Raw genomic sequence first — 17,334 nt, 5'->3', positions numbered from 1 at the left:
AAGTGTATGACTCTTGTGTTGTCATACAATTAACACTTTGTTGTCAACCCATTTGGATTATAAAATTTAGAGCTAGCGTGTAATTTTAGTGAATGGATATACATATTATTTTTGTTACAATGATAAAATTTCAGTATTATTATTTTACGTTTTTGGTATTTGTTCGTATGTTCATGTATTTGAAAATTTCGTTAGAGACATTTACATGAATTTATTAATTTTTAATTCAACAATTCATCGACATATTTAGACCATTAGAGACTATACTGTCATAATTGACTTCACATATTTTTTGTTTCATGAAAAATGTCATGTCCCACTTTTATGTAATTTATTTAATGAATAAAATACAAATATAAAATTAATATTGTTAATTTTAAAATTTGCTATTTCATAACTTAATTTTTTAAATATATCAAAGTTCTATAATAGTGTTAAGGAACAAACGTGCAACGCACGTTCCCATAGACTAGTATAATAAAAATACAAGGGTCAAATTTCGCTTCTTTATGTTTCTACTGATCACAATTGTCTCATTGCTAGGTAGATGGTTCATGATTCGTATTTTTGTTACTTGTGCCCTTGTTGTTGCCTCTGCTTTGGTATTGTGGCTGTTTGAAAAAATTATGTTTCTCCTTCATTCCTTCTCATATGCCTAAAATTTACTCCTCTTTTTGGTCAAATTTTCCTTTAAATTAAGGAAATAATAACATTAAATTTGATTATGCATAAAGTTCCAATAATGACATTGAAAGTAATTCTGAAAGTTGCCTTATCTATTGAGAATGTAAATTTATCATCGATTAGTACTGTGTATTGCTTTTGAAGTATATAATATCTTATCATGTGCTCTGATTTTACTTCCTATTATAATAATCTATTCGTTTTAATGTTTGTCTAATTTTGACTGAGCACGAAGTTTACGAAAGTAAATAAGAGTTTTAAATTAAAGATATGTAGAATGTGATAAAATGTGAAAGTCTTACCATTCCATTCAGCTGAACAACCTACAATGCAAGAAGCGTTGTTAATGTATGCGCAGCAGACAACAAAGAATTCACTATTAGCTATAAAGAATACAGAGAAAGTGACAACTGAGAGAACTTTGGGAAGTAAGGAAAATGGATCAGAAGGAATGTAACGACAGCAGGTGTAATTCAGATACACAATAATAAATAAATTAAAATTAAAATTGATTACTGGAAGTTGTGGCTATTGTTTATGTATTTGAGCTCTAACTAAATTCAACAAAATGAGCCTCATCCTGTTGGTGCAGCAAGAGCACAAAAATTCCTCGATTAGCTCTGCTTTGTCGATCTTTCTATGCATGTACGACATTTTGATCAATTCTTAGTGGTTTCTCCATTTTAACACTTTGCCCCTATATGTCAACCTTCAGCTTCTTAAAGTACTTTCTTCCATTTGTTGAGTTCCATATATATAGTCTCCTGCCAGGATGTTTTCAAACTACAAAAGTCTCAGTTAGGGACTTGGATATTAATTTCTACTTCTTTTGGTATTTCTGTCATTGAACTCAGTTTCAAGTTCATCTTTTTATCTGTTTTGGTTTTAGGGGGTCGATTGATGGAATGATCAATTTAAAACATAATGGTCATTTAATAGACAATTGGTTCATCCTATATTGAAGAGCTGCAAACTAATCTGTTGCATCTCTGATTTAAACTCGCAATTCTAGCTTGAGAAATTATTAATTGTTAAAGATAGATCATTTTGTCGTAATGTAATTAGCTGATCAACTTTATAAGTTGATTAACTGTTTCCTCGGTAAACTTTAATTACAGGCGAAAATCACTTACCTGAGCCATCCATCTCATCTTAATCTCCTGAAGTTAATCGAATTCACAAGTATAGTTTGTCTAAAACCATAATTTTGTATTTGAGGCAGGAGCGAATCCACAGTATGACATGTTGATTCATGGGAACCCCATTGCTTTTTTCTAAACCATGTATAAATATCTATAAAGATTTTACTGTGAACTTAATTAGTTCGTTATAGGAACCCAAAAACTTCAAATCTTGAATCAGCATCTGATTTGAGGACATCCAGTAATATCGTTAACCTTTGGTACATCTTGAACAGGGAATACTTATTTCCAACCACTATCATGGAATCTCCGAATAGACCAGAAGCTAAAGTTATATACCGGGACTTCAAATCATCTAACATTTTGCCTGATGTTGTATGGGGAACTATTTTGAAATTTAGTCTTGTAGAGGTTTTAAAAATATTTTTGTTGTCCTCTTACAGAATTACAATGCAAAGCTTTCTGATTTTGGATTGGCGAAGGATAGACCAATTGACCATTTCAATTTACTCCTTTTACTAGAGCCCCGAACGTCTATCGGAAACCACCCCCTCTCTGCCTTCATGTTCATATATGTTGTTGTATTTTCAATTCCATGCTCACCCAAATTTGTCTCCGTCATAGCGTTTAACATATAATTTGTTTAATTTGGAAGTCTTTCATACTCGACACTATGTGTTTTGAAAGAAATTGAAAGTGTCATGCTATTTGGTTTGTTCTGTTATATATCCCTATTAAAGAATTACATCTTTTGGTTTAAATGTTTCGCCCCTTTTCTGTTCTGATTGTCACATCTCATGTGTAGGTCATGTAACCACTAGAAGGGACGTATACAGCTTCAGGGTCGTTTTTCTAGAAATGCTGACAAGCTGTCAAGTGATGGACAAAAACGTCCCTACGAAGAACATAATCTAATCGAATGGGCTAAGCCGTTACAGATTACCTCTGTTTGCAAAGACAAGTGTATCATGGTTTACTCACAAATTAAAATTCATCACAACAAAATAGATATTGGGTCGGTGCACAGCACGGGCAACTCCCCACTAGTATTTATATAAGGATGACTCTATTTTTGCTAATTTAAACAGTGAATCATACTTTATGGCACGTCTCCTAACCTGTTTGGACATGATTTTAAATTAATTTGAAGTTGAATTTAAATTTCTTAAATTATGTTTTTCCTCATAAACATGATAATTGGTGACGAGAAAGGATACTAAGTGATTTTATGATTTGAGCTTAAATAATAAAACATAAGACGCAAACCGGGCCCTTCCGGGCAAGCAAGCGGGGCTAAATCCTGATTTCGTTTTGCTTCTCCCGATCGTCGAGCCTGATCGACTCGACTCTTTTCCCTGCCCAAACCGACTATTTTCGTAATCAAGTAAAAGTAAAAGTTAAAAATGACAATACCAATTCAAACAGGGAAGAAACAATTAATGTTTTAATTGAGTGTCAAACCCACAACTCGTTATGGCTATCAGCCTAAGACATCAATCAATACCAAATAAGAAAGAAAATTATTATTTTTGTTGGTTACCTCAGTTTCTTGACAACAATAAATGGAAGGGATGCTTAGATCTTGAAAAAACCCCCCACCTAAAATGGAAATTCGAGGCAGAAATTATGAACATTTGAAGTTTCACCAATTTACAACTACTTATTCTTATTCCACTCCTTAATTTTTAAGACTTGCAATTGGATCCCTAAAAATCAGACCAAAAAATTATGTTTCGGAAGTTGGTTTTACGAGTCCAGTCTGTTTGTTGTAAATAGTGTTCATAGTTGTGAGACAAAAAAAATCGACTCGGCTAGTCTTTGTTAAAACGGTCATAACACTTTACTATAAACTTTAAATTATACAAACTTGGTGGCGTTAGAAAGAAAACTCACAGATCTGTAATTTAATATGTCATAGGCCACCTAATTCATTACGTACTGAAAGATATGGTAGTATATATTGTTTGCCTTTGGGCGAGGCATAAATTTTTTGTGGACTTCCGTGATGATCTAATAAATTGTGCGTTAGTTTGAAGGGGGTAAATGTAGATATTTTCAAGTTCAAACGAAGGGCGGATCGTGATATATGGATTTTTTTCATTTTTTCGTGTGTTATAATTCATGAATTTTTAAGTAATATGTGCGCAAATCGACTATTTTCGTACCATTGAATGTTATTACTTTGATTCTTTTTTATATTTTCATCTCCTTATTAAGTATTATGTTCATTCTCTTATAACCAGATGATTCAATACAAAGTGTATAATTCTAGTACGTACAATATTTTTAGCTTAAAGAACATTTCTTTGAGGAGATGTAAATGTTGAGGTGGATGTGTGGTCATATTAGGAGCGAGATGCAATTAGAAATGAAGATATCCGAAATAAGGTGGGCTTGACCTCCATGGTGGAGCGAGACTGAGGTGGTTTGGACATGTGAATAGGAGATGCATAGACGCATCAATGAGGAGGTGATAAGGCATGATATGATGCAATGTTGTTGTTGTTGGTCTTCTTATTAACCTGTCCCTTCGTGTATCCTTTCTCTTGCCTTCTTTGCCTGCATTGTTCATTCTCAAAAAATTTCAATTACTAGTTATATAGAAAGAGATCAAACGATAAAAATCTCGAAAAAAATTAAAAAATTAAAAAGAAAGTAACCTGTTTTTCCCAGTCTGTAAAACATGTAACAATAGATAGAATGATGGATTGTATAGTAGAACCAACCACTATTCCAATCCAAAGACCCTTTGCTTTCATATGTAGAGTGAATCCTAACACCACTGCTAAAGGTATTGCTATCAAATAAAATGCCCCTAAATTTATGTATGCCCCTATATGTTGCCATCCACTTCCCCTTGCTATACCTGATTTTTTGTTACAAAAAATAATCTTAGTCCAAAAAAATTTCGTAGAAAAATGTAACGTTTACTTACTTACCAAACACTCGAAACTAACCAGAGATGACGGCTTGTAAACTGTCTGTGATAATAGACAGACATAAAAGAGGAGTCATAGAAGCAATATAATCCACAACTTGCTTTTCATTGCTGAATGCTCTTCCTAATATATATCTGCTTCCGAACATACTTGTGCTTAACACTACTGTCTCTATTACTGCAAGAAACATTACTACCTGAACTGCCATTCGAGCTCGTTGAGGATTCCCAGCTCCCAATTCATTCGAAACACGAGTACTTCAAAACAAAAATGAACATAAGACAATACACACGAGAAAATGAAGATTTATTGTATGAGTTTTCACTGATTGAGTCAAACCTTGCTGCTGCTCCAAAGCCATATGGTATAGTGAAGTGTAAAGTGGAAATTGTTAAGCTGCGCGTAAACAAATGAGGTATCAGAAGCATTTTTATATCGAAATTCTCATAGATTCACCAATATGAATAGGTACCATATTGACAACACTGATGCCTCAAGTGTTGGATTTGGTAAAAGGCCTGATAGCAGAGTAAGCACTTCAAGTGACCACCATTTGAGGCTACAACAAAAGTAACCAAATTGAAAAAAAGAAGAAGTCATAGACATGACGAACAAATAAATAATTCATCAGGATGACGAATATTTACCAAACCATGACAGCAGAAGGGACAGCTAGACGGAAGAATTCTTTGATACCTAAGAAGACATCCATGGAGAAAGGCGTTCGAGTCTTCTCACAAGAGCTAGAAAAACTGACATGTAATGCAAGAAATAGTACATATAACCAAGTGGATACACTGAAGGCTATAGCAGCTCCAATGTTTCCTAGCTCCAATTTAAATATGAAACCCCAACTTATCGGCAAGTGTAAGCATAAAACAGCCAACGAAGATAGAAGCATAGGAAGAATCAAGCTCTGTGTCTGCAAGTATCTAACTAATGGTTTAGAAATTGCACCACCAAACAAAGCAGGGATTGCCCATAATGCATACTTCCGCGCTTCAATTGAGATTTCATGATCTTGTCCAATCAATATAAGCAATTTGTCCATGAAGAACCACAACACACATATCGGTAAGCATACAAGAAACAGAGAGATTATAGCAGTATACGTATATGTACTGAGTTTGTGGTATTGCTTAGCTCCATAAGCTTGTCCACATAGTGTCTCCAAACCACCAACTAGCCCTGACTGTTACATATATTATGCATAAATTAAAAGCATATATAATAAAATCACACTCATTCTAAATCAACTAATTAATTCTAAATTTTGAATTCGTCTCTGAACTAAAATGTACTTACAAGTAGGCTGAAACCGGTGACGTTAGTAAGAGAAGTTGCAATGGCTACACTAGACAGGGCTAATTTTCCAAGATGTCCAACCATTATGATCGATACAACTTGCAAGAGGTACTGAAACACTGTGACTGCTACCATTGGAGCAACGATTCGACTCGTTTTCTTTAGTTCTTGAGATAAAGCATCCCAACTTATCTGCCATTTCTTTTCTAATTTTAAGCTTTGTGGCAATTCCTCTTCCATTATAGTTCTACTTGTTTTCACTTCAACAGACGAAGACTCTTATAATAAATATGCACAATTAGAAAAATATGCTTTGTTTGGTTTGTCAGATACATGTAATAAATGTTTTCTCTTTCTATATCTTTATAGCCATTTTTAATAAGATTTTGTCGACTATTTCCATGTCATCAGTTAGTTAAAATTAGTTATACACTTAATTAGCTCTATCTTAGCTATACAAAATTAGAGTCGGCTAGTGTTAGTTTTGTTAATTAGCTGAATTAATGAGTAGTTAACAGAATGTAATACTAGAGAATTTTCTGTACGACACCCCAAATTTGGATAAGAAGTATCAAAACACAAGATAAATGTTGGGTATATAAGCGAGCAAATCTTACAACATTAGTGATGTGTAAGAATGAATTACGGTATTTTGTATGATTTTCAGACATTGCTACTACCAACTTTTTTTTATGTCCTTGTTGTACCTGTTTTTGCGTTCAAACGCAGACCCCAAAGTTGGACTAATTATTTTTATGGAACATTAAATACTATGGCATTCTTCTTAATGAGAAGATCATATAATCCAAATTGCATGTCAAAAAAAATAAAAAATGGAGAAAACATTGTTTACTCCCAGTGGGTTGATTATCGATTTGTAACTCACCTCCTTGAAAAATGGAATTGTGTTCTTACACCTTGGAACCTTGACCAGAACCCTGTTTTTCTTGACAATTAACCTTTAATTGTGGAGCTTATATTATACTATACTATTATGTTTCTAAAATGGAATTAACAGAATGAGTGCAGGACTAAAAATCAGAATTTCGAATGTTACATATGGTTACAAGTAAGTAAAAACAAGGGATAATAAAAAGTCATCAATGTGTATCATAATATATATACATTGGACGGCCTAAAGGTCATACTATCCCCATCACCCGTACCATCATGAACAATAATAATTTTTTTGACATAATTTTAATTGAAAAAAAGAAGAAGAAATTTCAAACGAACTAAGTGTAATAGTGTGTGTATATATATATTAGAATGTTATTATTGAAATTTAGTAGAAATTATATATATAGAGTAATTACTTTTTTTTAATAACGTTATTTATGTTGTTCTTCATTTTAGTCGGGAGCCAAACATGTTGCTTTTCACCAATCACGTTTCTTTAGCCAAAGTTTTGGATTTATCAGTCAAACTCAAACAGTGTTGATTTTTGCTTCATCTATTAAAATTGGATTTGTCTACTGCAAGTCTTTTTTTTTTAACCTCCCACCTTTTTTCTATCATGCTCCTGATGGATGTTTATCATCCGAACAACTTCCTCTTCTCGTTTATCTTGTTTGTTAAACAAATCTTCATTTGTATTGCCACATATTATATTTTTTAAGATTTAAGAAATACATGCTTCGTTGTGTCATAAACTCTGTCCATACTTATCGACTACTTAGTGGGACACACTTTATTTACTGATAAAATAAATAGATAAATTCTGCCCATACCAAGTAGTAGTCAACCTTTAAAACAGATGCAAACGCTCGAATTATATATTTTCTTCGTCCAATAATAGTTGTCTACTATATTATTTTGAGATGTCCAATAATATTTATCTACTTTATGAAATTAATAGATAATTTTACACTTAAAATCTAATTTACCTTTATCATTAATTATACATATTTTTCTATTACATTTTTCAAGACATTATATTTATTACATTCAAAGGATGATATAATAAAATTATCTTTCTATTATACTCCCTTTGTCCAACCGTACTTATCCACTATTGACTTGACACGTCCCTTAAGAAACAATAAATAATTGAGGTAATATTACTATATTATCCTTTGACTTTATTAAATTTAATGCTTTGAGAAATGTGTTAGATGAGTAAATAGTAAGTATTTAATAGCAGGGTAAAATGAACACAAAAAGTAAATTATCTCTTGATTTTCTAAATTGGACAAGTATTGTTGGACAATTATTTTTAATATAGTAGACAACTATTGTTGGACTGATGAAGTAGTCTCTTAAGAAGTGTACAAAGCCAATAATGGAGAAATATTGTTGGATTGAGGGAGTACCCAGATGCACCCTCATACATTAATTATCTTCTGAATTCAAGATAATATAAACTATGGGTTAAAAAAAACTGTAGCCAATAGCAGTAAATAGAACCTAAACTTGTTGTCAACCACAACTGAAGATAATCTAATCCTCTAAAGAAAACATACTTAGCAGCAATTCTGATATTGTCGTTAATTAATTGTTGTTAAAGATTATTTTTGGGTAATATCCGATTTATCTCCTATCTGATATCCTCTTCTTAGCCTTTATTGCCTGCAAAAGTTCCATCACAATGAGTGAAACAATACAACAAAAAATGAATACTAGTATTAGGAGAAACAAATCAAAGTGGACCTGTTTTTGCCAATCAGTGAAAACTAGTATGAGGGAAAGACTAATTGCTTGTATTGCAGAACCAGCCAATAGTCCAATCCAAAGACCCTTTGCTTTCAGATTTACAAGGAAACACAGTACAGCAGCAACTGGGATTCCAACTAGATAGAATGCTCCTAAATTCACATATGCACCAATTATCTGCCATCCACTTCCCCTAGCTACTCCTGTTTATTTCCAACATACACTTTTTTTCAAATTTCAACTAAATATTGTTTAATTGCCTACTTAACGATCATCGAAAGATATATATAGCTAGTTAGGAGACTTGCCACAAATGACTGCTTGTAAGCTATCTGTGATGATTGTTAGACACAGAAAAGGAGTAATTGCAGCAACATAATCCACCACGTGTTCATCATTGCTATAGGCTTTACCCAAAACTCCGCGGCATAAGAATATTACTATGCTCGCCACTACTGTCTCTGAAACTGCAAGAAACATTGCAACTCTAACTGCCACGAGAGCCTTCTGAGGATTACCAGATCCCAGTTCATTAGACACCCTCGTGCTGTAATTAAGCCAGAGTTTTTTAGTCATGAAGACAAAAAAAGTACGCATTTTTTAGTCATATTGAACTAACCTCACACCAGTTCCCAATCCATAAGGAAGAGCAAAATGCAATGCAGAAATCGTTAAGCTGATTCAGCAAAAATTATGAGGATCAGTACTATACACAATGGATGAATTGAGCATAAAATAGGTTATCGTGAATTGGTGCATACATACCATATTGATAGTACTGATGTTTCAAGTTTTGGATTTGGTAACAGGCCAGATAGCAAAGTGAGCACCTCAAGTGACCACCATTTAAGGCTGTGATGATTTCCATTGCACAAAAACAGATGAAGATAAATGAATCAAAATTGTGATAAAAACTACTTAAGATTCTTCAATAACAAAAGCAGGACTTCTTACCAAACCATTAAAGCGGATGGAGTTGCATAACGAAAGAATTTTCCGATAGCAAGGAAGGCATCTCTGTTCAGAGGAGTTCGAGTCCTCTCACAAGAATTCGATCGACTGATGTAAACCACAAGTAATGCTACAAAAGTCCATATTGAAAAACTAAAGGCTATAGCTGCACCTGATTTTCCTAGTCTCAACTGAAATATGAAAAACCAGGATAGTGATATGTGGAGACATAGAGACAGAAAGGCGCTTACGAGCATTGGAAGAATCAAACTTTGAATCAGCAAATATCTGAGTAGGGGCCTAAGAATTGCACTTCCAAATAGTGCAGGGGTAAGCCACAGAGAAAACTTATAAGCTTCAACTGAAATTACAGGGTCTTGTCCCATTAAAATGAGCAGCTTGTCCATGAAGAGCCACAAGATACTGATTGGGATGCACACAATAATCAGAGATATCACTGCACTGTAAGTATAAGTACCTACTTTTTGCCATTGATTTGCACCATATGCTTGCCCGGACAGAGTTTCCAAACCACCAACCAACCCTGACTGTTTCACATTTACATAAAGAATTTACTAAAAATGTTCATTGTCCTATTAACAATCATGATTCATTTATTAATTCAACCCGATTAGAACTAGAGACACAGATAGCCTTATAGCACCGGGCTCATCTGAACCTAGTACTTTCGACATAGAGTACAGATTTATGTGTACAAGTTGAACCCACCCACATAGAGTTCAAATCCTGAATCTTTTTAGTTGCTCACCTATTTACCACCTCTAATAAGATTTAACAATCACAATGACAAAGAGAACTTACAAGAAGAGAGAAGCCGGTAACGTTGGTTATAGAAGTAGCAATAGAAACACTTGACAGTGATATCTGGTCTAGATGTCCAACCATCATCATTGATACAACTTGCAATAGATACTGCAACACAGAAACTGCCACCATTGGTGCTGCTATATAACTCAACTTCTTTAGTTCTTCACAATAAGTTTCCGTTATAACCCATCTTCTGTTCTCTCCATTTTCCAGCAACTGCTCTTCCATGGATTCAGCCATGTTTAAATTTGTAAAAAATAGCAACAAATGTATGCTGTGATTTCAATACCAACTAATAAGTTCTTCGTATCAGGTGTCACATCTATAGTCCCTTTCATTTGTTTAAAATTGTAATAATATAATGCTATTAGTTATGCCATCAATTAATGCTCCAGATACATAAGGTTTATTTAATTCAGATGATTCAATCACGCTTAAACAAATCTTTTAAGATGGTCTCCAAATGACGATGTTTAGTGTCGTATCTGTGTAGCGGGCCGGCAACATAGGAAAGAAATTATAATTTATTTCAAATAGTAAATCTCTGAAATAATAATTCAACAGAGACATAACAAGGAATTCAACAAAACACATGAGAAATTAAGATCATAAATTTGAAGCAACCTTCATCCATAACAAGGATAAATAGTTGTTTCAAATACATTAATTCATCTACTATGTATACGGAAATTCATTCATCACTGTCCAGTTGATATCACAAAAGGTCACTACTCAACTTGGAGAATTCATCCAGTAAAGTCATTCATCTTTGTTCTGTATCAATAAAATCACTCTTAAGCCTTTGTTTTGATAAAATCAGTCAACTAAATTTATCATTAAGAAAAACCATAGTCATCCTTAAATAACATTGGTTGGTGAATACTTTTAATGAACTCAGTCTACTGCTCCTTATAAATAGTTTTCCGCACCTTACACCATAGTATATAAAAATTCATTCATCACTGCCAATGTGTACTCAACCAACTTATCATTAAATATAAGCAAACGTGCCTCTCGATATCATCTTATTTCATTGAATTAGTCCCCTCTAATTATTCTCTTCTGATTATCTCTTTTCTGATACCCTCTTCTTAGCCTCTATTGCCTGCAACATGCAATGAGTGAAACAATACATGAGTAGAGTTAAAAGATCAAAAAATGAATAGTAGTATTAGGAGAAACAAATAAAAGTGAACCTGTTTTTGCCAATCAGTGAAACTTAGTATGAGGGAAAGACTAGTTGCTTGAATTGCAGAACCAACCAATAGTCCAATCCAAAGGCCCTTTGCTTTCAGATTTACAACGAAACACAGTAGAGAAGCAACTGGGATTCCAACTAGATAGAATGCTCCAAGATTCACATATGCACCAATAATCTGCCATCCACTTCCCCTAGCTATTCCTGCACTTTACAGGCCAAAAATTTACACTACATCATCATTTCAATTTCAAATAAAAGTTGTCCAAACAACTACTTAAGGATCATTGAAAGATATAATAGCTAGTTAGAAGACTTGCCAGAGATAACTGCTTGTAAGCTATCTGTGATGAATGATAGACACAGAAAAGGGGCAATTGCAGCAACATAATCCACCACTTGTTCATCATTGCTATAGGCTTTACCCAAAACTCCGCGGCATAAGAATGTTACTGTGCTCACCAAGACCGTCTCTACAACTGCAAGAAACATTGCAACTCTAACTGCCACTAGAGCCTTCTGAGGATTACCAGATCCCAATTCATTTGACACCCTCGTGCTATACTCGAGCCAGAAATTGTAGTCTTAAAGACATAGCAAGGATGCATAATTTATGTGATGTTTTTAAAGTTTTTAAGAAAAAGCATGAATATTGAACTAACCTTGCACCAACTCCCAATCCAAATGGTATAACAAAGTGCAATGAAGAAATCGTTAAGCTGATCAAACAAAATATGAGGATCAGTACTACACACAAACCACAAATTGAGCATAAAATAGTTAATCATGAACTGGTGCATACATACATACCATATTGATAGTACTGATGTTTCAAGTTTTGGATTTGGTAAAAGTCCAGATAGCAAAATGAGCACCTCAAATGACCACCATTTAAGGCTATGATGATTTCCATTGCACAAAAACATATCAAGATAAATCAATAAAAATTGTGATAAGACTACTTAACAACAACAAAAGTTCTTCTTACCAAACCATTAAAGCGGATGGAGTTGCATAACGAAAGAATTGTCCGACAGCAAGGAAGGCATCTTTATTCAGATAAGTTCGAGTCCTCTCACAAGAACTCGATCGACTGATGTAAAACACAAGTAATGCTACAAAAGTCCAGATCGAAAAACAAAAGGCTATAGCTGCACCTGATTTTCCTAGTCCCAACTGAAATATGAAAAACCAGGACAGAGATATGTGGAGACATAGAACCAGAAAGGCGGTTACGAGCATCGGAAGAATCAAACTTTGAATCTGCAAATATCTGAATAGAGGCTTAAGAATTGCACTTCCAAATAGTGCAGGGGTAAGCCACAGAGAAAACTTATAAGCTTCAACTGAAATTACAGGGTCTTGTCCCATTAAAATGAGCAGCTTGTCCATGAAGAGCCACAAGATACTGATTGGGATGCACACAATAATCAGAGATATCACTGCACTGTAAGTATAAGTACCTACTTTTTGCCATTGATTTGCGCCATATGCTTGCCCGGACAGAGTCTCCAAACCACCAACCAGCCCTGACTGTTTCACATTTACATAAAGAATTTACTAAAAATGTTCATTGTCCTATTAACAATCATGATTCATTTATTAATTCAACCCGATTTGAACTAGAGGCACATATAGCCTTATAGCTCCTGCCTCATCTGAACCTAGTACTTTCGACACAGAGTAGAGATTTATGTGTACAAGTTAAACCCACATAGAGTTCAAATCCTGAATCTTTTTAGCTTTGAACCACTAAATTGGACTCAACTCGCCTATTTACCACCTCTAATTAGATTTAACAATCACAGTGATAAAGAGGACTTACAAGAAGAGAGAAGCCGGTAACATTGGTTATAGAAGTAGCAATAGCAACACTTGAGAGTGAAATCTGGTCAAGATGTCCAACCATCATCATGGATACAACTTGCAATAGATACTGCAATACGGAAACTGCCACCATTGGTGCTGCTATATAACTCAACTTCTTCAGTTCTTGACAATAAGTTTCCCATTCCGTTGTAATTATCCATCTTCTATTCTCTTCATTTCCCAGCAACTGCTCTTCCATGGATTCAGCCATGCTTAAATTTGTAAAAAATAGCTACAAATATATGCTGTGCTTTCAATTGACTGTAGATACCAACTAATAAGTTCTTCGTATCAGGTGTTTCCCTTTCATTTGTTTAATATTATATCGTACAATTAATAATATAATATTAGTTATGCCATCGATTAATGCTTCAATACATAAGGTTATTTAATCCAAAGTCTACTATTTGATGATTCAATCACACGCTTAAACAAACCTTTCAATAAGATTCCAAATCACGATGTTTAGTATCGTGTCTCTGTAGCGGCAACATAGGAAAGAAATTATCATTTATTTCAAATAGTAGATCTCTTATTTTTTTTCAACAGATCACATAACAAGGAACTCCACAAAACACATGAGAAACTAGCTAAGATCATAAATTTGAAGCAACCTTCATCCATAACAAGGATAAATAGTTGCTGCAAATACATTATTTTCATCTACTATGTATACGGAAATTCATTCCTCACTGTCCGGTTGATATCTCCAAAAGTCACTCACTCAACTTGGAAAATTTATCTCGTAAAGTCATTCAACTTTATTTTGTATCCATAAAATCACTCTTATGCCTTTGTTTCAATAAAATCACTCAACCAAATTTATTATCATTAAGAAGAACCATACTTGTCATTAAATAACATTCGTTGGTGAATACCATATCCATTATATTATTGAACTCAGTCTACTGCCCCTTATGAAGAGTTTTCCGTGCCTTACACCATATAGTATTTAAAAATTCATTCATCACTGCTAATGTGTACTCAACCAAGTTAACATTAAAATAATTGGAGCGGATCAATAAGATAATTAAAATAGATATTTTATTATTTCTTTAAAAAATAATTTAAATTGATTGAGTAACTTTTAAGTAAAATATCAATAGTTTGGTGACTTTCCAAGTGAAACATCAATAATTGAGTGACTTTTGAGTTATAAAACAAAGTTGAGTGATTTCTAATTAACAACTCAAAGTTGAGTTATAATCCAAATTGCATGTCAAAAAGAAATTAAAAAAATGGAGAAAACATTGTTTACTCCCAGTGGGTTGATTATCGATTTGTAATTCACCTCCTTGAAAAATGGAATTGTGTTCTTACACCTTGGAACCTTGGCCAGAACCCTGTTTTTCTTGACAATTAACCTTTAATTGTGGAGCTTATATTATACTATACTATTATGTTTCTAAAATGGAATTAACAGAATGAGTGCAGGACTAAAAATCAGAATTTCGAATGTTACATATGGTTACAAGTAAGTAAAAACAAGGGATAATAAAAAGTCATCAATGTGTATCATAACATATATTTGTCTTAGTCTATTGGACGGCCTAAGGGTCATACTATCCCCATCACCCATACCATCATGAACAATAATAATTTTTTGGCTTTAAGTCATTTGCAACCCCTTAGAGTTGTCTGCATATTTCACTTAGACACCTTAACTATGACTATTATCTATTGAACACCTAAATTGTTCAAAAAACATACCTATTAAACACAAAATGTTGATGTGGCAAAAGAAGTGTTCTTCACTTCCGCTAAGCGCGTGAAACAATCTTAAATATTTTTTTTTTACTTTTTTTCTTTGACTGCCACTTGGCATTTAAATAATTTAATTTCTTAAAAAATAATTTTAAAAGTAATACTAATTCTTAAATCAAAACAAAAAAAAAGCCCCCACCCCACCCCTTTAAGTCGTCTTCTTCACGAAGACAGTGCACTTCATTGTTTTTTTTTCTTTTCTTTTCTTTTTCTATTCTATTTCTTTTCAATATTTATTAAAAAAATAAAAATTGAATCAGCTAATTGAATTTGGAAAGGAAAAAAAGAAAGAACATCAGGCTGAAAAAAGTTAGCCGATTGACATCCATTTCGGTCACCTTCGAACAAATATTACTATTCAAATTAAAATGTAAACCCACTAAACTTATCAAAAATAATATCAGCTTGATTCGATAAAATTAATTTAGGTTCTCTCGATTTCTCTTTGCTATCGATTTCAAGACGATTGACATACTCACTTTCCTCATCACTCTTGTATCAGTCTCTTTGAATATCTCTTTCTCACGTATTAGGAATAAAAAAAAATTATATAAGCAATTAGCAAAGAAATTGAATTTTATTGTTTGAGAAAGAAAATCTTGTTAGGAAGAAGATGAAGAAGGGGGCTAGGGTAGGGTTGGGCTTCTCATTTATTTATTTTTATATAAAAATAGATGGAAAATTTATTTGAAATGATTTTCATTCTTTTTAACATAATTTTTTTTCTATAATTGTTGGGCCCATCGCCACATGTTATCTTATAATTTGTCATTTTGCCACATCACAACAAGTGTATTACATACACTTTGTTTTTTTTAACTTATTATCGAAAAATGTCTAATAGGGACAAATTTGAATAGATAAAAGTGTTCAATAGGTATTAGCCCTAGTTAAAGTGTATAAGTGAATTATGCGGACAACTTTAAGGAGCAGCAGATACCTTAAGCCTAATTTTTTTGACATAATTTTAATTGAAAAAAAAGAAGAAGAAATTTCCAACAATCAAGTGTAATAGTATATATATATATATATATATTCTATATATAATAAGCCACAATGCAACTATCATTGTAACTATCTTGTTAACTTTCAATCAAAAGCTAATAAGATTTTTAGTGACATATTTATTATTTAGTTAAATAATAAATATGTCATTGTATAAGCTATTTATTACTCATTCCTTTTGAATTTGTTAATCTGATTTTGATCTGACACATAGTTTACGAAAGTAAATTAGATTTTGAGAAAAACATTAAGTGATACTTGAAGTTGTCCCAGATTTTCAAAAAGACACCTTAACTTTGCGTGCATTCTATTACCCCACAAAACATTCAAAATCACAATAAATACACATTTTTACACAATATTTCCACTTTGGACAAAAATATCCTTCAAATGTGCAATTTCTTAAAAACAAAAAGTCGGACCCATTATTGATGTATTGAAGGATGCTTTGGTAATTTCCAATGATGAATTCGTTTTGTTTGTTTCTTTTAAATTTATTTTACTATACTAAATAATTGTATAAAATATTATGAATCACGATAACTAATTACTTAAATATTTAAAAGATATAAAAAATATATAAAAGATCTGCTTGACTCTTCAAATTTTACCGGTGACACATAAATTGGGACAAATGAAATAATATATATTATTTAAAAATTACTTACAAAGTACAATAATTTACAGTAATTAACAATAGAATATTTTAAAGACAAAATAATTTTCATATGATGAATTCGTTTTGTTTATTGTTTAATTTTTTTTAAATAATTGTATAAAAAATTATAAATCACAATAATTATTTACTTAAATATTCAAAAGATATAAAAATATGTAAAAGATCTGATTAACTCTTCAAATTTTATCGGTGACACATAAATTGAACAAATGAAATAATATATATTATTTAAAAATTACTTACAAAGTACAATAATTTACAGTAATTAACAATAGAATATTTTAAAGACAAAAAAAATTGATTGAATCTCAAAAAAAA

The 17,334-nt window shown here is 32.6% G+C and overlaps 5 protein-coding genes across 6 annotated transcripts in view; all 5 read right to left on the bottom strand.

Moving 5' to 3' along the window:
* LOC107062688 (acylsugar acyltransferase 3-like) overlaps positions 1-2,188 on the bottom strand; it is a 7,300-nt gene extending 5,112 nt beyond the window's left edge. Inside the window, exons 1-3 of the mRNA XM_015313587.1 lie at positions 2,030-2,188; positions 1,818-1,844; positions 1,012-1,067 (exon numbers count right to left, since the gene is read on the bottom strand). Coding sequence (XP_015169073.1) covers positions 1,012-1,067; positions 1,818-1,844; positions 2,030-2,188 — 242 coding nt within the window. The remainder of the gene's footprint in view (positions 1-1,011; positions 1,068-1,817; positions 1,845-2,029) is intronic.
* Positions 2,189-4,325: 2,137 nt separating this feature from the next.
* On the bottom strand, positions 4,326-6,315 carry LOC102605221 (protein DETOXIFICATION 14-like). Its single transcript, XM_006357745.2, has 7 exons — positions 6,071-6,315; positions 5,413-5,957; positions 5,238-5,324; positions 5,105-5,161; positions 4,784-5,022; positions 4,487-4,692; positions 4,326-4,385 (listed from the first exon to the last, which is right to left on the bottom strand). The coding sequence occupies exons 1-7, from the start codon at positions 6,308-6,310 to the stop codon at positions 4,344-4,346; spliced, it is 1,416 nt and encodes a 471-aa protein (XP_006357807.1). The 5' UTR covers positions 6,311-6,315; the 3' UTR covers positions 4,326-4,343.
* Positions 6,316-8,520: 2,205 nt separating this feature from the next.
* On the bottom strand, positions 8,521-14,042 carry LOC102604885 (protein DETOXIFICATION 2-like). Of its 2 annotated transcripts, none has more exons than XM_015313626.1 (7): positions 13,525-14,042; positions 12,688-13,232; positions 12,510-12,596; positions 12,362-12,418; positions 12,020-12,258; positions 11,698-11,903; positions 8,521-8,638 (listed from the first exon to the last, which is right to left on the bottom strand). In XM_015313626.1, the coding sequence occupies exons 1-7, from the start codon at positions 13,777-13,779 to the stop codon at positions 8,600-8,602; spliced, it is 1,428 nt and encodes a 475-aa protein (XP_015169112.1). In that variant the 5' UTR covers positions 13,780-14,042; the 3' UTR covers positions 8,521-8,599. The 2 variants fall into 2 exon arrangements, with proteins under 2 accessions (XP_015169112.1, XP_015169111.1); XM_015313625.1 differs by lacking the exon at positions 8,521-8,638 and adding an exon at positions 11,411-11,606 and having other exon boundaries at positions 13,525-14,041.
* LOC102593517 (protein DETOXIFICATION 2-like) overlaps positions 8,635-17,334 on the bottom strand; it is a 12,915-nt gene continuing 4,215 nt past the window's right edge. Inside the window, exon 6 of the mRNA XM_015313630.1 lies at positions 8,635-8,719. The gene's annotated coding sequence lies outside the window, so the exon portion shown is untranslated. The remainder of the gene's footprint in view (positions 8,720-17,334) is intronic.
* Positions 8,997-10,762, bottom strand: LOC102593837 (protein DETOXIFICATION 2-like). Its single transcript, XM_006357798.2, has 5 exons — positions 10,496-10,762; positions 9,677-10,221; positions 9,488-9,574; positions 9,342-9,398; positions 8,997-9,269 (listed from the first exon to the last, which is right to left on the bottom strand). The coding sequence occupies exons 1-5, from the start codon at positions 10,739-10,741 to the stop codon at positions 9,014-9,016; spliced, it is 1,191 nt and encodes a 396-aa protein (XP_006357860.1). The 5' UTR covers positions 10,742-10,762; the 3' UTR covers positions 8,997-9,013.

This window comes from Solanum tuberosum, unplaced genomic scaffold (assembly GCF_000226075.1).
Source record: "Solanum tuberosum cultivar DM 1-3 516 R44 unplaced genomic scaffold, SolTub_3.0 scf00244, whole genome shotgun sequence".
NCBI lineage: Eukaryota > Viridiplantae > Streptophyta > Magnoliopsida > Solanales > Solanaceae > Solanum > Solanum tuberosum.
The sequence above is the reverse complement of the archived record's forward strand: the minus strand, read 5'-3'. Positions and strand labels throughout refer to the sequence as shown.

Excerpts from the sequence above, each read along its gene's own strand:
- LOC102605221 (XM_006357745.2), bottom strand. The coding sequence starts at position 6,310 with ATGGAAGAGGAATTGCCACAAAGCTTAAAATTAGAAAAGAAATGGCAG. Across the intron at positions 5,958-6,070 it reads TCACCGGTTTCAGCCTACTT|TCAGGGCTAGTTGGTGGTTT; the intron begins GTAAGTACATTT and ends TATATGTAACAG. Across the intron at positions 5,325-5,412 it reads CCTTCTGCTGTCATGGTTTG|CCTCAAATGGTGGTCACTTG; the intron begins GTAAATATTCGT and ends CTTTTGTTGTAG.
- LOC102593837 (XM_006357798.2), bottom strand. The coding sequence starts at position 10,741 with ATGGCTGAATCCATGGAAGAGCAGTTGCTGGAAAATGGAGAGAACAGA. Across the intron at positions 10,222-10,495 it reads TTACCGGCTTCTCTCTTCTT|TCAGGGTTGGTTGGTGGTTT; the intron begins GTAAGTTCTCTT and ends AATGTGAAACAG. Across the intron at positions 9,270-9,341 it reads GGATTGGGAACTGGTGTGAG|CACGAGGGTGTCTAATGAAC; the intron begins GTTAGTTCAATA and ends GCTTAATTACAG.
- LOC102604885 (XM_015313626.1), bottom strand. The coding sequence starts at position 13,779 with ATGGCTGAATCCATGGAAGAGCAGTTGCTGGGAAATGAAGAGAATAGA. Across the intron at positions 13,233-13,524 it reads TTACCGGCTTCTCTCTTCTT|TCAGGGCTGGTTGGTGGTTT; the intron begins GTAAGTCCTCTT and ends AATGTGAAACAG. Across the intron at positions 12,419-12,509 it reads ACATCAGTACTATCAATATG|CTTAACGATTTCTTCATTGC; the intron begins GTATGTATGTAT and ends TTGTTTGATCAG.